Raw genomic sequence first — 25,900 nt, 5'->3', positions numbered from 1 at the left:
TAATGTTTACGCACAACGTTAGACTAGCCATTTTTCATTTTCATCGCCACTTCGACATATGTAAACAATCACAAACTAAACCCTATTTTCATCGCAATAAAAACCTTTGTCGCTTGTCATGTGACGCGTTTATTTTCTTTTCAAGCATGCAACGATATTCATCTCTATTTTGTCAGCAAAGGGGAATCACCTCGCAATTTTGGCTGAGTTTTACTAACATCGCCCTTAATTTCAATTTCGTAGAGGCTAATATAGTCTGTGTGAAAGTTGTTCTAGATCCCTAAATCCGTGCTCATGATTTGCAGGTTGTGTAAACAGTAATCCAACCCGCACCGCCGGAGTGCGTCGGTGAAATGCGATACCTTCTGTTATTTTGTACCTTTCACCATTTGTGGTGCCGGCTGGGTTTTTAATTAGGTGTATTTATTTCGTTTTAGTCATTTTAAAATAACAAAGCTTGAACTAAAACACTTCGGAGTATTTTGTAAGCGGACACGATGGGTTGTGTCATTGTGTCACTGAATAAATATGGTGTTGGGATTGTTGTCAGCCGATCGACAAGAATATTTTTTGATTAATTAGATGTGGGTTTACTTATGCTTTACCTACTTAAATATTCAGACAGCTGGAAATTATCCAAGATGTGGCAAATTTTAAGAAACCGAACAAAAAGTAAGTATAAAAAAGCCGGCCAAGAGCATGTCGTGCCATGCTGTGTAAGATTCCGTGGTTACCTTTTTGTCACAATAGGCTGCCTTGAACACGGGCTTTTAGGTGTAACAAGCAAAAATACTCAAAAAGGGCTCAACCGATCATGATCGCTATAGTTATCATTAAAAGCATAGTATAACTATAATTTTTATACTATATATACTAGCTACTAATATAATTTTTCGACCCATAGTTCAAAAGTTTCAGGGGGGGTCAATTTTTTTTTCGGACCGTTTATTTCCGAAAACAATATCTTTGTCAAAAAATGTTTCTTTTAAGACCCCTATTCATTTTGAAAGACCTATCATATATCATCATCATCATATCATATGATTATAGCAAACAAATTAAAAAAAAATAAGGTACCTACCTTAAAAATTTATGATTGATTTATGTATGTATCGATGCCAAATTACAGCTTTCTAGCACTAATGATCACGCAGCGAAGCCGCGGACGGAGAGACAGACGGACATGGCGAAACTATAAGAGTTCCTATTCATTTGTGTTATCTTTATCTTAGCTACACCCTAGATGATGTGCTTAATCTTTCCTCGACTTGTTGGTTGTTCCCGGTTGTAGGCGACTACACATTTGATAGACCCCTCATGGCTGAGATTTATTATTATTATTATTTTAAACTTTATTGCACATAAAAAAGAGTACAACAGGCGGACTTAATGCCAATAGGCATTCTCTACCAGTCAACCATAAGACAAAACAGAGAAACTTCAAGGTGGGTGCAGTGAGATTTAGGCTCAGCATTTAACCTTTTGACCGCCAAAGACGTCATATGACGCGCGCAGGTATAGCCCAATATCAACCTTCATGCGTACCGACAAGGTTCACGATTACGCGCCGCGTACGATAGGCGTGGCGTTCAAAAGGTTAATCAAGTTCAGGACCTAATCGACAATTAAACAAATCTTTAAAAATATTACAAATTTTATTAAATAACATTGTTTTGCCCTTTGCCTTTACTTAATCCTTCTTCCTTAACTTTGCGCTTGAGATCTCGATAGACTGTAGCCAATGCGTGATTTCCTCAGGGCATGTCGGTTTCTGCTCAGCGCCGGGGATGCCTTTGAAGAGTGTTTCGGCGTTGACGTCGATGAGGTTCTGCCGGGACAGCACGATGGCTCGCACGAAGCCGTCGCTCAAAGTGATGAACTTTTGCTCGATGAAAAGGGTCTTGTCGTCCCAGTATGCCAACTGTAACGTAATAATAGTAATTATAATAACTGACAAGAATGCATCCTTATTGATATTCATACAATCTTCTGCTAACGCTTAGTGCTCAAAAGGTACATCTTACTTATCAATCAATGATATTGTTTGCATAGTTTAATTAAGTTAATAACTTAACCGCAAATGGAACTTGGAGATGGCTGTTAAAATGTACGGTAGGTACTGCTTTATCTCAGTGATCCAAAAAGAATCTTGGCCTCCGAAACGAGAGAACGCCACCTGTCCCGATCCAGCGCGGTTCCTGCCATGAATTGGCATTCAGCCGACGCAGGTCCGCCTCCACGACATCACACCAGCGGTACCTGGGGCGCCCGATCGGTCGACGGCCGGTTGGTCACCCCAAGTACGCTTCCTTGACTGCGCGATCCTCCCCCATTCTGAGTAGTTGACCGAGCCAGCGAAGTCTGTGGTATTTAGTTGCACCGATGATATGGGCTCAGCCACCAACTCCACAGAACAATATGCACACTGGTTATTTAATTTATAACTGAATGTTTGGCAGATTTTTATAAGCAGCCAGACCGTTAATCGGCCTATCGCCCGTCTTGTTGCTTGCAACGTTGCAACCCTTACACCTCTAAGAAGGAAGATGTCCAAATTGTCCACGTCCACATCTTATTTTGTAAAGAAACCTGGCTCTCTTGTCTGTGCTTTTCCTAGTGTTTATTTTATACGCGGCGATCTAGATGGTCCTCTTGTACCGGATACTGGACTATTGCGTGACCGTTGGCCATGGTTACGAGTGCTGTAGATGCCCTTGCGATCGTAGAAGTGGAACTGCGTGAAGTAGAGCTCATTGTAGATGTGCCAAGGAGACGTTTGGCGTTGTAGAGTAACCTGGTTCTCTTGTCTATACTTACCCTAGTTTCGACTTTATATGCAGTGAAGATCGGGATGGTCCTCCTGTACCGAATGCTGGAGGCGCCCTGCAGAGCATGCCCGTTGGCTTTGGTTATGTTTTCATAGATCCCCGTGCGATCGTAGAAGTGGAACCGCGCGAAGTCCAGCTCGCGCACGTAGCGGGCATTGTTCATGTGTCGCAGGAAGATGTCCACGTCTTGTGTTGTACAGAAACCTGCAAAAGGAATTTGTAAGGAATTGTAGGGTTTATTCTCACATCGTGCGAGACTACTCGTAATGTTTGTCAAAAAGCATATTCTTGTTCTTGGTTCTATCTGCTTTAACACGCTTTTGTACCGCAGTCGTGCTCACCTCGTTTAAGAAATTACCTTTTATAATTAACTATCTTTTACGAGTATTATCATAACCTGGCTCTTTCATGCCGTTTATTCCGCACATATTTCAGCAAGTCATTGGAACATGTAATGCGAATAAATTTATCGACATCTCTCACTTAGAACAATAGCAATAATAAATAGGTAAGGACTGTGTTGATATAGGTACCTAATGATTGCTCATTAGCAAACACCAATGATGTGATTGACCAAGCATATGCACCATTATGACAATGCATATTATGTACTTACCTACGTTTGGCAGGGTTCGTTGTGAGAACTAGATATTTATTTATTTATTTATTTAAACATTATTGCGCAAAATATGTACAACAATGTACAAATGGCGGACTTAACGCCAAATGGCATTCTCTACCAGTCAACCATAGGGCCAAACAGAGATACCTAGAATTGGTGCAGAGTAAAAAAAAAATGAATTAATAAAAAAAGCAAACCATACTTATAAACTACATAAATAAATAATAACAATATATAAACTACCAGATATTTATAGAATAAATACTATAAATATAAATATAATAATGATGGATATTATCCGAGCTCTTGTTTTAGTAAATGCTCACGTAACATCCGCTTGAAAGAAAACTTACATTATAACACAAAATAATTAAAATAATTATTTCTAATATTTTCATTATAACACGATCATTAATATTCACATAAACCAATATTCTTGTTAGCAATGAGTCCTAAATGTCTAATAGGTTGGTACCTAACCTGATGTACAAATATAATATGAAATGAAATAAAACAACATAGTTGACTATGAAAACCGGTATATTATAATCGTCCATCTACTAGTATATAGCAAGATCAGCCGTTAAATGTATTTTTTGTCATAATTCCTATGAAAAATGCTAGTCATTCTTGACTAAGTAAACATACAAGTCTTAAGTAAGCTAACTTGTAATACTTATGCATATTTAAAGTAAGTAGTAACAAGGGAATCTTACCGTAAATTGTAGTTGTATCATTTACGCCACACTTCTTTTGGAAGAGCCTCCCAATTCCGATGGTAAAAGCGATACGAAGAAAGTAGTTCACATCCCAGAACATATACGCTAGAGCTATGAGAACTGTTATCACACACAACATTTTAAATTAAAAGTACAAAAAGTAATTGTTTATTGGAACGTGACGTTTGATTAGCAGAAATAGCAAGCTCGGTATGCGAACGCCGGCTAAAGTGTAGTGTAAGCAGGTGGAATGCTAAAAGAACAACGCACCAACTATGTATATTAACTCACGCAACCAACTATTGGACCTTAGCTCCATACAATAAGGTCTACCAATCACTTTAAGTGTATATCTTCTTGCGTTCTTTTGGTTCTGAGGAATAAGTGAAGACGCAACAACAGTGAAGTGGCAGCAAGATCGTTGAACCGGTTGGACCCATGCATGAAGTTAGGCGCAGATTCGACGTAACGGGACCTAGCCCTTGACTGACTAATAGTTTTAATGATGTTATATATCGTATATACTATGGTATGGTATATATATATATATATGTAAATGTACCTACTTTACCGATAACATTTTTATGTGTTGCTGGTAGGTAGGTATGTGTATAAACAGATACGTTTGCATAAATTAAAATCGGAAAATTCCACAAGTTTAATTATGGTTACCAGCTATAATTAAGTAAATTAGTCATTTTTAGATCAAAATTGCAGTCACTTTTTGAACCAGTACAGCTAGGTTTTGGCACGAAAGGTGGGTGCGAGGCAGCCGTCCATGCCCTAAGGACCTACCTTTCATTCGATGATTGTGAAATTGTAGTCAAAATTGACGTTAAAAATGCTTTTAATTCGGTTAATAGGGACACTTTGCTGACAGAAGTTAAGGACAAAATTCCGGAACTGTACAATTACCTTTTCTTTTGTTATTCAGACTCGTCTAAATTAATGTACAAATCACATGAATTATCTTCTGAGGTTGGTTGTCAGCAGGGTGACCCTCTCGGGCCAGCAATTTTTAGTTTGGCTATAAATCCAATTATTAAAAATTTAAAATCAAAATTCAACGTCTGGTACTTAGACGACGGAACCCTAGGAGGCGACGTGAATACTGTGCTCTCGGATTTGTCTTTTGTTAGGAGCAGTTTCGAAAATATTGGTTTAGATTTGAATTTCAGCAAATGCGAACTCTTTATTCACAAATCTTCTTGTACTTTGACCGACTTAAAACCCAAATTTGACGATCTGGCTCCTAATATAAAATTGGTAGACAAGGATTCTCTTTGCCTCCTGGGTTCTCCTATATTTGAAGAATCTTTTCCTGATTATGTTTCTAACTCTATATCTAAATTCAAAAGTCACACGAATAGTTTACTCGAAATTAGCCCTCATTATGCTCTTGTGATTCTGAAATTCTGTCTTTTTGTCCCTAAATTTACATATGTGCTCCGCTGCTGTCCTTTTTGGAAACATCAAAATTTATTGTCGCCTATAGACGATTTGATCAAAATTAGTTTAGAGACGATTCTAAACATTCAACTGAGTGAGCCTTCCTGGTCTCAAGCGTCCCTCCCTATTCGGTTCGGAGGTTTAGGAATTCGCAAAATTTCCAGTGTGGCTTCCCCAGCCTTTTTGGCATCCATTAATAGCACGTCTGGTCTCATAGGAAATATCTTAAGGGCTTTGCCCACAAACTATGAGATTACGGGCTTTGAGGATGCTAAAAATGCTTTTAAAATTGCTTACCCGGGCAAACAATTTCCAGACAACCCAAAATCACAAAGGAGCTGGGATAATATTTACTGTGATTTAACTTACAATACTCTTCTAAACAACTGTACAGGTCCAGATCACGCGAGACTTTTGGCGGTCGGAGCCCGGGAAGCCGGCTACTGGCTACATGCCCATCCTTCACCTAATACTGGTACTTTCTTGGATCCGACCTCCCTAAGACTGGCGACTGGTTTGCGACTCGGGGTTTCGGTATGTACGCCACATATATGCTCTTGTGGCACGGACGTGGACCGACTGGGACACCACGAATTATCTTGTCAAAAAAGTGCAGGTCGTTTTTCAAGACATGCGTCGCTTAATGACATAATTCGTCGATCTCTTGCCACCATCAATGTGCCTGCTCTTCTTGAGCCAACTGGCATTATCAGGGATGATGGCAAGAGGCCTGATGGGGTGTCCTTGGTTCCTTGGAGCTTGGGACGGATGTTAGTGTGGGATGCTACCTGCGTAGACACACTGGCACCGTCCCACCTCCAACGGACTAATGTAAAAGCGGGCGCAGCGGCGGAAAGCGCCGAAATTTTGAAACGTAATAAATATAAGAGCCTCGGTAGAGAGTACCATTTTGTACCTTTTGGCGTTGAAACTCTAGGTCCATGGGGTCCCAGCGCGCACAAGTTTTTTGAAGAAATCGCGAAACGTCTGGTTGACGTAACTGGTGACCGAAGAGCTGGCGGCTTCCTCGCACAACGTATCAGTATTGCGATACAACGAGGAAATGCCGCCAGCATCCTTGGTACAATGCCTCAAGGGCCTATTTTAGATATAAGCTAGTTATAGTAATCATCTGTATATATTCATTATGTATATTGTTATTGTCAATAAATACAATTCCATTTAAATTAGTCATTTGTTAATTTGATTAGTACCCTACGACCTTAAAGTCGCGATTCTAGTAAATGTTCGTTTCAAGTTATTTTAAGTTTATACCGTAATTGTCAATGTCGTAAGAAGGTTACTACTTTACTGCTTTCACGCTGTTGGAGCCAAATTCCATCCCGTTAGAAATTATTCGTTTTCTTTCTATCTTTCGGAGAAGTTTCTTCAACAAGGAGAAAAAGCAGCCAAGTGCGAGTCGGACTCGCCCATGAAGGGTTCCGTACCATTTATGACGTATTAAAAAAAACTACTTACTAGATCTCGTTCAAACCAATTTTCAGTGGAAGTTTGCATGGTAATGTACATCATATATTTTTTTTAGTTGTATCATTCTCTTATTTTAGAAGTTACACTTTGGAAATGTCTCTCGCGCAAACTATTCAGTTTAGAAAAAAATTATATTAGAAACCTCAATATCATTGTTGAAGACCTATCCATAGATACCACACGCGTATGGGTTTGATGAAAAAAAAATTGGTTAGTTTCAGTTCTAAGTATGGGGAACCCCCAAAATTTATAGGTTTTTTTTTATATTTTTGTGTGAAAATCTTAATCATCTACTTGCCAAGTTTGAACAGTATATAGTTCTTATAGTTTCAGAAAAAAGTGGCTGTGAACGGACAGGCAGACGGACATGACGAATACATAAGGGTTCCGTTTTTTGCCATTTGGCAGGTAGGACTTGATCGGATAAAAAAAAAAACAAATTAAATGAGTAACATAATATACTTAATAAGCTCTTAACTTTTTACTAGATGTCTCCATACTTTTCAGCCAGAGCTGAATGTAATCAGGACACGTCGGTCTCGCCTCGGATTCCCTCAGACCCTCGAGAAGGGCCTCAGTGGAATGTCCTTTCTCCCCGATAGCGTGCTGCCGGGAGACGAGAAACGACCGAACTTTGCCGTCACCTGTGGTGATGACTTTATGTTCAAAGAACAGAGAACGGTCATCCCAGTATACGAGCTGAAAACAAAAGAAGAGCGCATAATTATTCTTTTTTGTTTTTTTACTTGAATAGAATGACAGGTGTCACCTCTATACAATGTACAACTTTTAAATCGTTAAAAAAATTTAGTAACTACTAAAATGACAGGCGCCAATCTACCCATTGATTAAACAAAAGGAATTATTATTATATACACAAAAACCCAACTGCTTGTACCTTTTATAATTTTTTTATGTCTTTTCCCTAGCTTTCATTTGATAGGTACTTACCCATATTGCGTTTTTTCATATGCGGACGGGCATTTAAAATTTGTATAGCCTCTATGTCGTCACTACCATAATTATATCAAAACCCGTCAGCTTAACTAGATACATACTTTAGTCTTGTAGAAACCATTCATTTCAGAAGGAGAAAGGAGAGCTAAGTTATTAAATTCGGGATTTACCTGTGGCATCCGGTATAGTGAGAAAAAATTAGAAAGTATAAAATGTAGCTTTTTACAAAATCCTTCTCTACCTTCGTATCTATTTTGTATATTTGAAACAGCGGCACAGGTTGTGAAGTAACAGTGAGTGTGCATCCCTGCAACGACTTGATACGCAGCTGCCGGCTTCGCTGGTATATGCCCGTGCGGTCATAGAACTGGTAGCGGGCAAAGTCCAGGTCTCTCACTAGTCTGGCTAGGCGAATACTAGTGAAAGTGATGTCGCAATCTTGTAGTGTGCAAATGCCTTAAACATAGAAAAGAGAAGCAGTTTAAGTAATTTTAATTAGTAATTTGGGGCCCTATCTATTATGTGATTTATGTGCCAGTTATTCGTAGGTATCTCAGTCGACTAGTGGTCCTATTTAAGGGTGTATCTTTGGCGGTTTAAGGAGGGTCACCGTAAGTGACCTAATCTGATGCTATGCACTCGGCACTCGCACTCGCCTTAATATGTCGTCTTGAAAGAGAGTTCTGCCGTGGCATGACACGGACACTTATTACGACAACAAATAGAAATGTCTTTTGACGCTTTCTCGGGATAAACATGCCCCTCTTTCAGATGGTACAATTACCTACTATGGCTATCGGGCTAAGGGCTACTTTAACCAATAATTAAACAGGAAAATACTCACCATAAATAGTGGCAGTATCTTTGATACTTATTTTGCTGTTAAACAATCTGCTGCCGATCACGGTAAAATACGCGCGAATAAAATAGTTAGCGTCACAAACTACCATGAAAAAAATATAAAGCAAACACAAGAACCACATTTTACTAAATTACGTAAACAGTGTCCAATTATGTGTACACTTTGACTTCAAACGAGTCCAGACATTACTACAAGCGGTGGGTTAATGAATTATGTAAAACGCATGGAAATGCCGATCGGCATTGATCTTTGTTTAAACTTTCATAAAAACCAACACGAAAAACTAAGTAGTCATTACGACTGTCGTTAGATGTTGTATTAAGACAATTGGTATTATTGTTAACTACCTATATCTATATTTTTTACTGTTTTTTTTTTTACATGTGCCGGTGCAAACTTTATACATTATAAGTAGTTACTTATTTTATTTTCTTTATTAAATTAGCCGCGCAAGATTAGATTCCCCGAGGGGCTACAGTATGAGCCTATGGGGTTCTTCAATAAAGGAGTGTACAGGTTTTTAAAGGGTTATCAACGCGCTTGTAATATATCTGGTGTTGCAGGCGTCTATAGGCTACTACTTACTATCAGGCGTGCCGTATGCTTGTTTTTCATCGACGTTATATACAAAAAAGATTTATAGTAATTATCATCATTTATATCATATAGCACTATTAGTTGCTGAGAAACAACACAACAGACGGCAGTTGTGGTACAACGACAACCCCTCATTGATACCCAAGCAAGCAAAAGATTTCAAAATTAAACCACGAGCTTAGCGAGTGGTTCGAAAATGGGATCGTGAGCGTTGCGATTGCTAGGATTTCAAAGCACGAGAGTTAAACAAACTTTGCCACTTATTGTAAGTGAAACACAACATTTTTCTCCACATCATGCAACGCAAGGAAATCTGTAAAACATTGCAAATCAAATCCAAATTAATGAACTCTGTTATATATATTTATCATTCAAAATCATCACTTAACAGCCAATTCCACCAGACAAAATGAGGAAAGAACACAATTTTTTTATACCACGACGGTGGCAAACAAGCATACGGCCCGCCTGATGGTAAACAGTCACCGTAGCCTATATGGACGCCTGCAACTCCAACGGTGTTACATGCGCGTTGCCTACCCTTTAAAACACTGTACACTCCTTTTTTGAAGAACCTCATACTGTAGAGGTAGACCCTCGGGAAAACCTTGGCAGATAGCTTATTCCACAGCCGGAGTGTCCGCGGGAGGAAGTTCCTCTTAAACCGCACAGTGTGCGTGTGCGCGACTATTTAGATTCTAGGGTGTGAGCATGAACACCCTGCCGACGGCAAGCGGTGCGGTGCAAACAAATTGCATATACAATTGCTTTGCCACTCCTGTGGATAAAATGCAACTTTCTCATCAGTGTTTGAAGTATATATCATTCCCGGCTGGTATGGTTAAAAATTCTGTCCAAATTCTCCAATCGAATGGACAGCGTTCGGGAAACTACGTAATATCTTCTTCAGAGGCGTAGCGAGGGGGGGGCTAGGGGGGCCACGGCCCCGGGCGGCACATAAGAGGGGGCGGCAAAAAACGGTATTTAAAAAAATATAAAATTAAGAAATCAATATTTTCAAATCAAGCCACGAAACGAAGTAACGCACCGGAAGCGAACGGCGCGGGGCGGGTGTGCGGGGGCGGCCAATCGCTACCGGAGTGCGTTCCAAATCACCGACGAGCTTACACGCTTGTCCGCTGGTTATAGGTATAACCTATAACACGCCTATAACCCTATATGTTGTCACATCAAATTTAACACAGCGCCTTCTGCGAGCGATCTACAGCCGGGCGCCCTCGGTGCCATCATTCGTTCAAAAATAGTTGGGCGTAGCCCGATAAACGTGGCGCGATACGCGCGATTCAATGCCGGGCGCCTTTCGGTGCCGTCATATTGAAAGTGTCGGGCGTAGCTCGACGTACGCGTACGTGTCGCGCTGCGGGCGCTTTCGGCGCCCTCATGCAAAAGCATCGGGCGTAACCTGATGCATTGGGCGCTTTGCTGCTGTACAGAAGGCGCCCTGCGACAAAAATAATGTAAAATGACTTTAATTTAATTTAAATTTGTCTATTTTTTGCTGGAGGCGAGAAGCGGCAACTTCGTTTAGCGCAGCGAGAGAAAAGTTGACGCTTTCCGCCCGGAGGGCAGAAAATAATTAAATACGAAATTATAACCCCATAATTAATAATTCAATGTAAGGCAGACTACTGAAAATCGCACTCTAAAACGTATGTAATAAGAAAACATTCTCATCTGAACCTTTACCTGAAGGGAAAAATAGCGGTATTTTTTTCTATGAAATTACATTTCGAGAGAAAACGTTTTCCACTAACTAAATCTTAACAAATCACTTTGATTTTGATGTCCATTGCTTCAGCATAATTTATTATAGGTTTATAGGTTTCGTTTTTTTTTTAAAGAATTATTTACTTATTGTTATCAAATTTTGAAAAAAGGAAAACCTATTAATTTAGTTTTTTCATTGTCTCAATAACATACTACAAAATCCTGGAGAATGGAAAATATTTAGAAGTGGAAAAACGTTTTATCTTTTTGTATGGACGATCATGTGCTTTATACTTCCCTCTTAAAGCTTATGACCGTAGCAAACGACCACGACCAATCCTTTGAATATTTTTGTGAATATTGAATATACACAATGGGAATCCGACCGATGTTAAAAGTGTACTATTGACCGCATGTTTAGAAACTAAAATGTCATAAGTACAAAGTTTTCTAAAATCGGTCTTGTCGCATGTTTAGAAACTAAAATGTCATACAAAGTTTTCTAAAATCGGTCTTGTTAAAGATAATGACAATTCTTGTGAAAATTCGTTTTTGTAATAACTCAGTGAAAAACGCCTTTATGGCTGCGACAACGCCAGCACTATGTGGCCTTACTAAGACACATTAAAGTTTTAAAGGAAACTCGCAAAATTTTTGTGCAAATAAAAAAAAACTACTATTTATTCGGTGTAAAGTTTTTTTTTTGCCAACATGTAAAAATAAATAACGTGTCGTGTGCAGAAAACACATACACACACTTTTTTTTTGCCGAATTTGATCAAAATACAAATAATTTTTTTTGCTCCTTAAGACAGGAATACGTGGTTAAAATCTGACGGGTTTCTCGTTCATACAGTGTAATTGTATACACTGTATGAACGTAATTCAATAAATTATGTCACATTGCATTTCTTTATGTAAAAGAATTAAATATACGCTATTTTCTGTGTGATTATTTCAGATGTTTTTTTTTCTTTTTTCATAAGTTTAAGAGCCAAATTTTCAGTAGTCGAGTTTTAGTTTTTGAAGATATTTTTTGTATTTTACCTTTTCCAACTAACTTTGTCTTGTCTATTAACTACTTAGTGAGGTCACAAGTTTTACAAATAAAATGTTATACAAAGCTTTTAATAAAAAAAGTTGGACATGATTTGAAAGCTTATTTTATACTGATAAAAATGCATTTTTTTTTATGTAAAGCTCGTCTTTATTTACTACTTGTTTACTTTGGGATTGTCGTTAGATGCGAATACACGCGAAATAAAATAAAATATAACTTCTTTTTCGAATATTACATATGTTTGAACCCGGATCCGTCCTTAAACTACGTCCAAAAGAGAGGTATGGGCATTGTGAAAGTCATCTCGCTCTGTGTGGTAGGGCACAGAACAGCGGATGACATTCCAGATCTAGAGCAGAGCCCAACTGGGGAAGTACCTCCACCTTACAGAAAACCGCAACCAAATAAGACTAGACCCTACTCATAGTGTTGTGTTCCTGCCGGTGAGTAAGGTTGGCAGAGCTCAGTGAGGGTGCGGAGTGTCAGGGTCGTCAACGCGCATGTAACTCCTCTAGAGTTGCAGACGTACATAGGCTACGGAGACTGCTTACCATCAGGCGGGCCATATGCTTGTTTGCCACCGACGTAGTATAAAAAAATGAATATTTAATGCAAAACTGTATCTATATCTTTTTTATCAGTAAAAATCTTTGTGACAGAACTTATGACCTGACTAAGTGATGTTGATCATAAATTGTGGCGGCAAATTTCTGATCGGCCCCGGGCGGCAAACACATACGCTACGCCGCTGATCTTCTTGTCCTAAATAAGTACCATAGTATTTACGGCGAAGTTTTTCAATCAGTGTGTGTTGAGATTGATGTCATACCCACTTACCTTCCTACCTACGATAACAAACCATGATAGCTACAGCTAGTCACAATGAGACTCAAAGTTAGAAAGTTACCTGGATCAAAATTCTTTTCATTGTCTTGTTTTTTATCCCCAAAAAATGTGACGGAGTGAGCTTTTTGTATGGTGTGAAATTTATTTTTTCTCAGGTTAAATATAATTTACAGCTAGAAAGACATGCAATATCTTTCGACTTTTTATATCTATTTGATTAAAGACAAAACTACAAGCGTGCCCACCTACCTAAAAATGCAATCAAGCGACTTCTTAATATGACGCTTTAGATTTCGACTAACATTATTAAGTTACCCACACCTATAAACTGGTGACAAGTTTTCTTGGTGTGGTCCTGACACTAAGAAAACTTAAGGGGATCTTTCTCCATTTGGATTATTGTCACGGATTTGTTACTGTCCGCCGCCGGCGCGAGGGGATATAGTTTGCACTACTAACTTGTATTTATTAGCTGTTTACACTGCTGATGTATTTCACGTAATACGATTTGGTTTAGCGGTATTTTCGGTTCATTTCTGTAAATATTATTTACTAAAACTAAAATGGATGAAGTCGGTTGGACGCCGTTGGATCACCAACAACCTCTGACGACGGATCATGACGACGGCAGCTTATAGCGTGGATAGGGAAGTTACTACAATTGCGTAATTTAATTTAATTGAAATATAAATATTCTATTTTCAAAATGAAAGTTTGCTTTGTTTCCTGTTTTTATTTTATTTGCTAGAAATATATAATAAATGTAAATACCCCTATAATGGAACAGGCACCAGTAATGGGATGGTTTGGGCAAATCGTGTAAAACAAGTATTTACCATCAGTTTTTAATCGCTGGCAACATTTTACCATAAACAAGAGCTGCTTAAGTTTAATATTTCATTGATATTTGTTAGTTTGAAAATTAATGGCGCCATACATCCCATGACTGGAGCAAAAAAGAATAGTTTTAATTTGTTAATAATATTGAAACCAATTGCAGTAGCTTTCATTCAATACATAGAAAACATAAAGGACGAATTGGACATTCAACTTTTAAAGCATAAAGCGGTAGAAATTTTACAGATGTCGGTGAAATATCAAAAAGACTCCAAATTTTCTCTTAAATGTCTCATAATTGGTGCCGTTAACATAGGAGGTGCAGAAATAAGGTGTTAATGTTAACATACAATTTTAAGAGTTCAGCACATTTAGCCAATAATCTAGGCATGTAAATTATATTTAGTTTTAGCCTATATTACATTATTTACAAACTATTTGCATAATATCATATTTCTGAAAAATCGATAACTACTCAATTTTTTTGGAAACTCCGCAACTTGCACATCAGAGGGCCTACCACGAACACTACACCGACGTTCGCAAATTGCGGGCATATTCACGGTAGCCCTCTGTAGATTGGCGTAGGTACGTTTAATTATAATTAAGTATAATTATAAGTATACGTCTCGAATAACGATATTTTTTTCCGTTTTATTGCCTTCAGATATAGAACGGTAGAACAGACGTATCTATACAGGGTGAGCAAATAACAAGTAAGTATACAATTTGTTTTTAAATTTTAACTATATCAAATTCAAAGATTATTAAGTATTGTTTTAAAAATATATTATTCAGGGTTGGCAATTGGCAAATACATGCGGAACATAATGTCTGACATACGAGTATGTCCACCTCTAACAGCAGGCAAATGTAGGCCTTATCGTAATTTTCAGCATATTTTCGGCGTTATCTTACTAAATTTGTGTCAGATAGTCGGTTTTATTTGTTTAAATTTCATCGTCTTGTTAGCATAGACGCGTAATTTTCCTCATAGAAATAAGTCAGGAGCTGCAAAATTTGGGGAATTTGGGTGCCAATTACTGTCACTTTTTCCCGAAAATAATCGAGCACAAAACCGTGTTTTAAACAACACAAACATTTGAGAAAAAATTGCTTGCTGCTAGAGGTAGACGTTTGGCAGAAATTATTTTCCTTATACATATAATTGCCAACCTTGAATAATAAATATTTATGAAAAAACATTTAAGTAATACATTTTGCACTTAATGTAATTAAAATTTAATAACAAAGTGTATCGCTCTTATTTGCCCACCCTGTATTTATAGTAATAGATTTTTATTTAATTATAGTATAGGATACTGTTAAAATTAAAGGATTTATATTAGTAAAAACAACACAGGTAACATCTAATACATTTAATTAAGCTGTAATAAATTGCATAACCGATAAATGTTATTAAAATACAGGTTAATACTTATACTGTAAAACAAGATTATATTCCTATAGTAGTTCCTTAATTATAGTACATACATAACTAATATTTGGCAATTTTCTTTGGCATTAAAAATAATCAATAAGCCTAAATATATAACCTTAATAATTATCTTATCTTAATAATTAAAATTAAATTTGAATTCAATTAAGTACTTAAAATTTATCAAATTTAATGTCGATTAAATAACATTGCCGCAGGAGTACTATAATTTATTCTGTGGCAGGCTGGTGGCAGGGGTTGCAAACAGGCAAACGCAAACGGCAGCAGTAAGGGTCCGGACAGCGCCGGCAGCGCAGGCAGAGGTAGGTAACACTACCTCATAGCAGCACACTCGAGTCACTCAACCCATGACTAGCGCAGGTACTAGTGGTTGCAGCAATGGCCGTGGTCCGACAGGCCGGAAAACAGTCGGTTCCCGATAAATACAGACAATTAGCTTCCTCTTTACAACTTATCCAATTTAGTGTCGATTACATTGCCTACAGTCAGGCGTGCAGGGGTTGCACACCGGAGGTTGATGCTGCAATGGCAGTAGCAGAGGTCCAGACAGCGCCGGCAGCGCAGGCAGGGGCACCAACCACTCTGAACCACAGACCCGGCCCATGACTAACGCAGGTAGTTGCTGTAGCAATGGCCGCGGCCCGACTGGTCTAAAAGCTGACCAGCGCTCTTCGGAGCTCGATACGGAATCGTAGCTGGTGCTTGCACCGGCGCTGGCCAGTAATGTTTTGTCGGTTTGGGCCTGAAATTAAGCGATTGTAAGTTTATGAGAATAAATAGCAACATTTTTCTTAATGTTATGTTACAGTTTAGACAGCAAACGAGCAGACGAGCCTGATGGAAAGCGGTCAACGTCGCTCGTCGACATAAGCAACATCATAGGAGCCACTTTAGAAGGACTTCTATTTCGGGAGAAAACGTTTTTCGGCTTTCAAATATTTTCAAGTATGTTATTGACACAATGAAAAACTAGGTTTATAGGTTCTCCTATTTTTCAAAATTTGCAAATCTACAAACAAAAACCCTTTTGTTCAAAAAAGCGATACCTATAAACCTAGAATATATTATGCTGAAGCGATCGACATCAAAATCAATTTTATAAGTGGAAAACGTTTTCTCCCAAAATAGAATTACATAGAAAAATTACCGTTATTTCGTTCGATTTCAAAAGCTATTCTTCCCCCTTAAACGTTGCCGACCCTTGAGAACCCTAAATACCCGCTTCATTAATGACAATGATACATATATATATATATATATATATAGGTAAGTATATAAGTACGGACTTAATTTTCACAGAATTAAAGTTATGTTGAGTATAAGGGTCAAAGACCAACCCTATGGCGTTGTAGGATGAGCCAATTTGTGGCCCAAGTAGTATAAACATAGAAATAGCGGGTAGAAATTTGTAACATGAACACAGTCACTTACATGTTGCACATTGCAATGCTCAACAGCACGCAGCAGATCGTGATTGCACCGACGTAGAACTAGCTCCAGCACTGAGCGCTTCTTGCCCGGGAACAACTTGCTCAGCATCTCGAGACCTGCTGTGCTCACGGAAGCTTCTGCCTCGGCTTCTTCGCTGCCACTAACACTGTATAAAATATAATAGGTAGTGCGAGGCGCTAAAACGTGTGATTGAGCTGGTATATACGGGACAGATTGGAATATTCATTTCTGATAATGCGGCTATAGAAACTTAAGAAACTATATTCATGTTTTTTGTAAAAAAAAAACATATAATTTCGATCGAGATGACCCTAAAGAGCATGTACGTATTACGAGTTCCTATGGCCAATACCGGTGTCCATCATCACATCAGCTCAATGGCGCAAAATGTCGCTTGCAATATTTTACCCACATGTGCTAAATGGACTATTTTTTTTATTTGGTTGTCGTTTTTTCATTTTTATTTATTTATTTTATACTTTATTGCACATAAAACATTAGGTACACATGGTGGAGTTAATGCCTTAAGGCATTATATAAGGTCTAAGATTTTGATAAAATTTGGTGGATAGATAGTTGGTTCTCTATTCTGTACAACGTAAGCGCACCATAATTGTCCTCCAAAATATTTCAGTTAGTTACGCTATTAACGGGAATTTACATAACTACATTTAGTTGTCCCAAATTTGGATTTCGTGTTTAATCCATCCAGAATGACGAGCTCTTCAAACCTACCAATTTGTATAAAAGTCTGATAACACGACACATTTAATAAAAGCTTGTAAAAAATCTTTTCATTTTAGGTATTGTAAGAAAAAGTCGAAATCGTACCGTGGCCTCGGAGAGGTTGAGGTGTTGCCGCAGGAATCCGGAGAAGCCGCGCAGCAGTCGGGCAGAGAATCGCTCGTCTCGCTGTCGATGTGTATAGGCTACGGACAATATAATACGTAAATTAAGTGCATACGATGATTATTCGTACACACACTTCTAGAAGTAGATACTTGGACTAAAGTAAATTGCATTCAAAAGTTTGATCAGATACCGCTATGTATTGAAAAGTAAGTATGTAATGAAAGTTGCATGCAAGGTCTTACTAGTCTAAACCTCGCTTAAGTAAATATCGAAGTATTTCTTTCTTTCTTTTCTAAGCGAGGATTCTAACGGCTTTTTGCTTGGCGACCAGTGACTTCGTAAAACCATGTCGCCCAATTTCGGCGACGTTTAGCTGTCCAGGTCTCGGATCGACCTACTGACAGGGACGGAACCTTACCGTGTGGTCATCGGCCGCTGAATCGGGCTGGTCAGGGCTTGGACATGGCCCGGTGACCCTCATGCCGTATATGCGGCCAGGGGGCAGCGCCTCCAGCGCAGTCCCGCTTTCAACGGAGGCCAGATGCAGGGCTATTTTGTCTTCCGCTGCCTGCTGCCTCTTTAAGGCTACCTGTCAGAAAGAACAGAGATCGATTAGATTAGATGGTATAGTTTGGCCCACAAACAAAGACAGAAATAATCATACTGTCTTCGTCTTACGCTAGTACTAGCACCCAAAAGAAAGGGATGAGTATAGTTTTCCTGGTTCTTATTAACTGACTAACAAGTTGCGTTACTATATAATTACTACGCTTTCAGAATGTGTACACTCTGTAATTATTAATCTCGTGCGAAAACCGACTTGTGAAAGAATAAATAAACAACTGCTTACTCGGCTACTATTACGCACGAGATATTTCACCATGAATCCCTACCGATGAAATTCGATTAGAATCCCGGCTCGTTGATAAATTAATTTAGCGGAAAATCAATGACAAACATAAATGTTTGCGCGGTGACCCCTCGGGAGCCGATGTCGGCCGCAAACAGAACTCGATCCGCGCTAATCAAATAACTGGACGCCTCTGGAATACCATATGCGTTCACTATCGCATTTCGGAATCAAGCTCGAGTAAATCTGGTTAGGTTAGATTCTATCTGGTAACAGGTAGGTACATTTACTGGTAAACTGTAAACAATTTGTGACAAATAACAATTTGGTAAGAAATATAATCAATTTGTGTGAGTAATATGACTGTAACTAAGTGTAACTAGGTAATTAATTAACACATCAGAATTCGCGCCAGTGTCCATCCAATCCATTGCCAGAGATGTCGGTAACACACACCTGCCAGGCAGATCTGACGGACACGTGAATTTTATGGGCAAGGTGGGACTTCCACACTCTGACGCTTACCAAGTTGGTGCGGATTTAGCTTGAACTGATCCTATTCAGAGAGATCGTTCGAGACTGACATGGTGCACTGTCCGCTATACATAGATTAGGTTGGGGTTAGTGGTGGTCGTTGATTCAACGAACTAGTTGATAAAACGTTCTTCGTTCGTCAACGAACGAAACGTTTAGTGTAACAGACTCAACTAGTTGACGATTTTAACGTACAAACGTAATCGAAATGGAACGCTAAGCTAATGGCATTGCAGTATAGTTGAGATCAACATTCCTTTCATTTATTGATTCAGCTCAACCCGATTCCTTTGACGCCAGTGCGAGCGAGAAGCAAAGACGTAACAGCAAGAGCTCGAAAACGAGATGGAATTAGTCGACGTTGGTTGAAAGATACTTCGTTGATCGACAATTCAACTGACTAGATTCCGTTGACGCGAAAGCCTTTTACTCTTCAGTTAAAGCAAAAACGCCAAAAACTTAGTTGACGAAATTAACTAGTTTTTCAACTAGTTGACGTTTTCTAAGTTAACGTTTCGTTCCGTTGAAGCGAAAACCGTCAACGACCCACCACTGGTTGGGGTACCTAGTGTTCCACCTAGATTCTACAAAATCACGTCATGTCATTGTCATATCGTTCACATTTACAATACCTATACACGCAAATGTTTAAACTAGTATTATAATGTTTAATCGGTGTTGATTCGGCTGTAAGTCAAGTGTTAAACCGATATGGGGAAGATCGATATCCCTGTCTCCTCCGGTAAACATGTGCCACTTGTTCAAATAAACTGACGGCGCATTAGCTGTTCTCAATTTCACTACATTAAAACGCATTAACGCCTTAGAATTGGGTGTTATTTTTATCGGACGTATTCTTGTACCGGATATCGATACCTTTTAACGTAATGTTTCCGTATATATGACGGAATGGGAATGTTTGTGCTAGAATTGGATACAGTTAATAATTAATTTACAAGGTGCATTTGGGATAACAAAAACGGGGAATTTAGAAACTTGCCAATATCACGCACGTAACAATACCTAAGCAAGGAAGAAATCTTGATACAAGCATTGCAATAGCGTTTAAACAAGTGTTGCCAAAGTATGAGGCACTTCTGATTTAGTCGATTGTTGAGGTTTTATAAATTATCCCGCTTCCGAAGTTACCCCAATGCACCTTGCATAAAATAAGCAACGCAGCAATTAATTTATTGCAGAAAATTTAATTTATTTTACGGAATTAAGCGAATATTTTTGAGGTTTTTGTATGGAGGGTTTGCTGACTTGGGCGGCCTGCCTAGGGCATGTACCCGGGAATTCCCGACACTGGTTTTCCCCGGGAATGAGCACTTTCATCCGGTATCGGAACTGGCGATCAAAGTCCCTGTAAATCTCGAAATTTCGGGAAATTTATTAAACAAGGTAAAACAATTAAAACATAAATTAAAGCGCGTACCAATATGTTCTTGCTGCACGAGTATCGAGTTGATCCTTTTTATAAAAAATATAATAATAAGTTTATCACACACCAAACTACTATGTACTTACCTATAATGAATTGGTTTAATAAGCGGCGATAAGTTGGAGCTTAAGCTAACCCAAATTGAATCTTATAATTCTAAGTAGGTACATGCAATTTAAGTTAAAACCTATTCTACGACTAGCTAACATTGTGAGATTCAACAAATCTATCTACATGTCTATCTTAATCGTTGAGACGGCAGATGTCTGCTGTAGAATTTAAAGAGATGGAAGCTTGGAAGCTTTACTAGTAGGTATCTTTACCATATATGAAATGGTAAATGCTATGGGTGAATGGTTTAATGGTACCATTATAATTATTATAGCATTGAATCAACCGCCAAAGAATTGCAATGAACAACTAACGAGCTGGATATTTTGCTCTCATAGGTAGAACACAGAACGCGCTATCAAATCGCTGAAAAGTGTAAAGTCACTGGCAAAAGATGGTATTCTAGGAGAACTGTTGAAAAATCTGGGGCACAAAGGAACATCAGTACTCTTGGATGTATGAAACCTAGTGAACTATGTCTACAGGTCACGAAAATGACCAAGGATCAGTGAAGAATCAGTGTTAATTTCATTCCATTCCATAAAAAAGAACCTCCACCAAGGATTTCGGAAATTACATAACCATCGCCGTGATTTCGTATGCAAAAGATCCTTTCGCATATCATCAATGAACTGCTCTGCCACCATCTCTATCACCAGATCCCAGAGGAACAGGCAGAATATGTAAACAGTAAGGGCCAAAGGGATCAGATACTCAATTTTCGTCAAGCTAAGGCTACTATCAGAGTCCTATCAGATACTGATGATTGCTTTCCATCTCAGGACTCTGATAGTAGCCTTAGCTTGACGAATATTGAGTATCACAGGAATACACAAAGGTCGTGCTAAATAGATTAGTATGTAGCCCTATGTGGAACTATGTTGCTGTGCCCTAACAGGGCGTCACATGAACAGCCTTATAGTTAAGAACACCTGTACCTGTTATGTGATATGCAATAAATGATTTCAATTTCAATAAACACATGCCTCAGACGGGGAACATTCCGGGCGTGGAAACTGTGCATCACTACATCTACCTGGATGCACTAGTGAACCAGCAGCAGTTGTGCACTAGAAATAAAGAGATGCATTGGGATGGCCAAGGACGCTATGACTCGCCTAAATAAAATAAGGAAGAAGGATATCTATTGACATTTAAATGCAGTTGATGTGGGTCCTGGTATTATACATCCTCCTTTATGATACAGAGACGTGGATCATTATATTCATTATGTCTCGCGAGTGGAAAAAGATTGACGCATTCGGGGTAGGTATGATACTGGACGCGCATGTTGCGGATACCCTGAACCCCATACGCACCAACCTGTCAATGCATTTGCAACTTCAAGTCGAGACCCGACTCTACGATATAAGTATCTATGCCAATAGCGAATGCTAAGCCTCATAAAAGTTCACCGCTGTTGGGAATAGTGAAGGCCACCGTTAAGGCGAGTCTCCAGATGAAACAGATCAATAATGAAATACTCATAATTTACAAAATTCTGCTGTATTGTAAGTTTTAAGTAAGTAGTGTAAATTGTTCGCGTCAAAAGCAAAAGCATAGCCGCCTCGTGCAACGTCAGTAGGTATAGGTAGGCCTTTTTGTGTCCTCGAAGGCTTGATATTGATTTGATGCGGTACATTACCTGAGCCGCCATGATACGCTGCCGCTCCTTGATGAGTCCGCACTTCGGGCACTGGCAGGTGCGGTAGCGGCAAGCCTTCTTGTGTCCTCGAAGGCTGGATATGAGCCCGTGGTTGCGGCACCGGGCACATTTTGGCACCCTCGCCCGTCCGCCGCTTAGCATCCCTGGTTTCATATTTATTAATTAGAATGCTAGTTAAAAAGAGACTAGTTAGTTTGTCATGCTTCTTAGAGGTTTTTAGGTAGGTAAGGTAGGCTATCTAATTGAGTAGGTCCTGACCTACCTAACAGTAAGCAGCTCTGTTAAGAATAAAAACATCGTGAAGAGCCGATCTCATCTCTAAGCCTAATAGTTTCCTCTTAAGGCTGAACGGTCCGAATGCTTTTTTAAAGACTAATTTTGTAATTAAGGTTTAGAGCATAATTAATTTCTTTATAAGTAAACAATGAGTAGGTAGGTTCCTATTGGATACAAATAGGGACGTATTTATCCTAGGGCCAAGGGGGCCATGGCCCGGGGGGGCAGGCTGCGAAGGGCAGCGCAGGCCCCACGTTTCTAGAAGGCGCCGAGAACAAAAAATCTCATGTGTTGTGTTTATTACATAGGGCAGCCCAGCGGGCCTGGCCCAGCCACTGGATACCAAACACTTTTGTAACATTTCTATGATATTTTATATGAAACGTAGGTATTGTTATCAAGTTACTTAAACCATGTACAAAATTAAAATTAACTTACCGTCAAACTAGCGTACTCGTATCACAAGAAATCACAAATGACGATCTAATTTTCACTAATTAGGTGCCTACTTAAAGTAACTAATCGCGCTTACAATCCTGTTTATGACGAATTTAGACACTTACTCCTATTGTTGCAAATGTTTTATTACAACAGAACTATTGAGCTGAAACCCGCGCCCACGACACTCCGCCCCGAAACTAATATCTTCACAGAGATCTCTCTAAAAGTGTTTCCTAAAAAAAAGAGAACACAGGAGGCGTAGCAATTTATCTCCTTGTTTCCAAAATGTAACAAATGAATATGAACCTTAACGCACTGTAACAAAACTGAAGTCTCAAACACATGACATGTTACAGCATCCCGACCCGCCCATCTGAGAAACAGCCAATGGGGTCTACGTATTTTTGAGATTGGACGCACGTAATAGGGGAAGCTGTTTCTTTTGGATTAAGTTTCATCGTAAACGTGATGTGATATTGTTTAAATAAAAATAAAAAAACATTCACTCAACCTTGTTTTCTTTTCATCATTAGCTTTTCGCTAAAAGCTCCAACGGAGGAAATATTTAGTCCGTGTCTAGGGTAGGGTACCTAATACGTATTTGCTACTATATAACTAATCATATGTTTGCATGCCAAATTATTGACGATCATGATATAAATTCATATGTAGATTAACATAAGAATAATTTATACTGCAATTTATCATTGAAATAAATGAAGTTTATACGTACTATACGCCTACACTTTGTACACACCGTAGGTATATACATCGTGGGCTCGAATAACCCGACAGATATTAAAGATGTATTCTTAGCCGCATTTATAGACTAAAATATACCAAGTTTTCCGATAATGGTCTTGTTTTAGAGATAATGTTCTTTTGAAAATTTGTTTCTGTAATAAGTAATACTTCACCGTGAAAAATTCCTTTTGGGTGCGACGCTGCCACTGTGTGACTTGATTTAGACATAAGCACCTACTGACAGACATTAAAGTTTTATAGGAAACTCGCAAAATTTAGTTATAAATAAAGAAAAAACATTAGTTGTAATGTTTATTTTCCGCCAAGATGTTAAAAGAAATAACGGATTTGAACAAAAGTTACATATAACATTTTTTTGCTCCTGAATATGACCTCAGGAATGCGTTCTTAAAATCTGTCGGGTTACTCGAGCCCACGGCTTAAACAGTTAGCTACAATACCTAGTATCGATAGGATAGGACATCGCGCCAAGCATCCGCCATATCTATACATACAGGGCGACTGGTAATTCGACCTATTCCTTGAAAGAGGTTATTCTAGAGCTCACGGTGTGCGGTCAAGGCCGTCTTACACTATACTGGAGCTATTGGGCACATATGAATTATACTCGTATTTCTCATGGGTAATCAAATATACTGTTACTGTCTGTCCTTCGAGGCCCCCTAAGGATGGGGCCCGAAGACGGTATTGTGTGCGGTAGGCCATCGTAAACCATGTCGGATGCAAAGGTAGCCGCGCGCGTCAGTTGACGTCTTTGCCGCTGCCGGTCAAAGGGAAGCCCAGTCAAGCAGAGTTCCATAATACGAAGATTCCAAAGAACAAACGTAGCGAGTGGTTCTAAAAGTGAAATCTTGAGCGTTGCGAGGGTTTTAAGACACGAGTATTAAATAAACTAATATAACTTATATCTGCGGCTGTAGTACGGTCGCATTTTTATCACTTGTCAATATGCCTGTCACTTTCGCACTTACATACTCGTTAGAACGTGACACGTGACATCAGGCATAGTTATGTAAGTTACTAACACATACATGGGCTACACGTGTATTATGTCTGAAATAAATTATAATATAATTTAATAGTGACAAGTGATAAAATGCTACCGTACTACAGCCGCAGATATAAGTTATATTAGTTTGTTTAATACTCGTGTCTTAAAACCCTAGCAACGCTCAAGATTTCACTTTTAAAACCACTCGCTACGTTTGTTCTTTGGAATCTTCGCATTTTTGACGACCGGTTTGGCCTAGTGGGTAGTGACCCTGCGTACGAAGCTGATGGTCCCGGGTTCAAATCCTGGTAAGGGCATTTATTCGTGTGATGAGCATGGATATTTGTTCCTGAGTCATGGGTGTTTTCTATGTATTTAAGTATATCGTTGTCTAAGTACCCTCAACACAAGCCTTATTGAGCTTACTATGGGACTTAGTCAATTTGTGTAATAATGTCCTATAATATTTATTTATTTATTTTATTACGCCTTTTCGGGTATCAATATTAGCACGACGGGTTAAACAACAACTTTGTTTTATAGTTAATTGTTTTACAAGGGGGCAAAGTTGTTGTTTAACCGCTCGTGCTAATATTGATACCCGAGCAAGCGAAAGATTCCAAAATTGAACCACGAGCGTAGCGAGTGGTTCGAGAAGTGGAATCTTGAGCGTTGCGAGGGTTTCAATGCACGAGGGTTAAACAAACTTTGCCTCCGAGTGAAACACAAAATGTTTCACCACACCAACACGATGAAACTACTAACTATGAAATACCAAAAAATTCAAATGAAATCAAATCCAAATGAACGTAATAAAAAAATAATCATTCAAAATCATCATTTAAAAGTCAATTCTACTAGCTAATATAAGGAAACAACTCAAAATTTGCATCTGATTACTTTGCCCCACATGTGGATAAAATGCAACTTTCTCATTCGTTTTTGAACAATCAAGAGGGCCTTTACCAGTTGGTGTGGTGAAAATATAGTTTATTATTCAAATAAGCATATTACAATGTGCTTATGAACGTCAAATAAATGTACATCGGCTCTAACCCTACAC

At 38.8% G+C, this 25,900-nt stretch overlaps 3 protein-coding genes across 3 annotated transcripts; all 3 read right to left on the bottom strand.

The window, feature by feature from the left end:
* Positions 1 to 1,636: 1,636 nt before the first annotated feature.
* Positions 1,637 to 4,497, bottom strand: LOC133519457 (protein THEM6-like). Its single transcript, XM_061853462.1, has 3 exons — positions 4,167 to 4,497; positions 2,818 to 3,032; positions 1,637 to 1,921 (listed from the first exon to the last, which is right to left on the bottom strand). The coding sequence occupies exons 1-3, from the start codon at positions 4,306 to 4,308 to the stop codon at positions 1,691 to 1,693; spliced, it is 588 nt and encodes a 195-aa protein (XP_061709446.1). The 5' UTR covers positions 4,309 to 4,497; the 3' UTR covers positions 1,637 to 1,690.
* A 3,057-nt stretch (positions 4,498 to 7,554) lies between these two features.
* LOC133519455 (protein THEM6-like) lies at positions 7,555 to 9,253 on the bottom strand. The gene is made up of 3 exons (XM_061853461.1): positions 8,911 to 9,253; positions 8,308 to 8,522; positions 7,555 to 7,808 (listed from the first exon to the last, which is right to left on the bottom strand). The coding sequence occupies exons 1-3, from the start codon at positions 9,047 to 9,049 to the stop codon at positions 7,572 to 7,574; spliced, it is 591 nt and encodes a 196-aa protein (XP_061709445.1). The 5' UTR covers positions 9,050 to 9,253; the 3' UTR covers positions 7,555 to 7,571.
* Positions 9,254 to 15,478: 6,225 nt separating this feature from the next.
* On the bottom strand, positions 15,479 to 23,100 carry LOC133520020 (doublesex- and mab-3-related transcription factor dmd-4-like). Its single transcript, XM_061854269.1, has 5 exons — positions 22,344 to 23,100; positions 18,178 to 18,348; positions 17,739 to 17,836; positions 16,887 to 17,052; positions 15,479 to 16,197 (listed from the first exon to the last, which is right to left on the bottom strand). Exons 1-5 carry the CDS (start codon positions 22,515 to 22,517, stop codon positions 15,916 to 15,918), a joined length of 891 nt encoding a protein of 296 aa, XP_061710253.1. The 5' UTR covers positions 22,518 to 23,100; the 3' UTR covers positions 15,479 to 15,915.
* Positions 23,101 to 25,900: the final 2,800 nt, after the last annotated feature.

This window comes from Cydia pomonella, chromosome 7 (genome assembly GCF_033807575.1).
Source record: "Cydia pomonella isolate Wapato2018A chromosome 7, ilCydPomo1, whole genome shotgun sequence".
In the NCBI taxonomy this organism is placed as follows: domain Eukaryota; kingdom Metazoa; phylum Arthropoda; class Insecta; order Lepidoptera; family Tortricidae; genus Cydia; species Cydia pomonella.
The sequence above is the reverse complement of the archived record's forward strand: the minus strand, read 5'-3'. Positions and strand labels throughout refer to the sequence as shown.

Coding starts and splice junctions, on each gene's coding strand:
- LOC133519455 (XM_061853461.1), bottom strand. CDS start 9,049: ATGTGGTTCTTGTGTTTGCTTTATATTTTTTTCATGGTAGTTTGTGAC. Junction 8,523..8,910: donor AGATACTGCCACTATTTATG/GTGAGTATTTTC, acceptor TCTATGTTTAAG/GCATTTGCACACTACAAGAT. Junction 7,809..8,307: donor TATACAAAATAGATACGAAG/GTAGAGAAGGAT, acceptor TTTTGTTTTCAG/CTCGTATACTGGGATGACCG.
- LOC133519457 (XM_061853462.1), bottom strand. CDS start 4,308: ATGTTGTGTGTGATAACAGTTCTCATAGCTCTAGCGTATATGTTCTGG. Junction 3,033..4,166: donor TGATACAACTACAATTTACG/GTAAGATTCCCT, acceptor TTCCTTTTGCAG/GTTTCTGTACAACACAAGAC. Junction 1,922..2,817: donor CATATAAAGTCGAAACTAGG/GTAAGTATAGAC, acceptor ATTACGTTACAG/TTGGCATACTGGGACGACAA.
- LOC133520020 (XM_061854269.1), bottom strand. CDS start 22,517: ATGAAACCAGGGATGCTAAGCGGCGGACGGGCGAGGGTGCCAAAATGT. Junction 17,837..18,177: donor CAGCGGCCGATGACCACACG/GTAAGGTTCCGT, acceptor TATTGTCCGTAG/CCTATACACATCGACAGCGA. Junction 17,053..17,738: donor TCAACCTCTCCGAGGCCACG/GTACGATTTCGA, acceptor TATTTTATACAG/TGTTAGTGGCAGCGAAGAAG.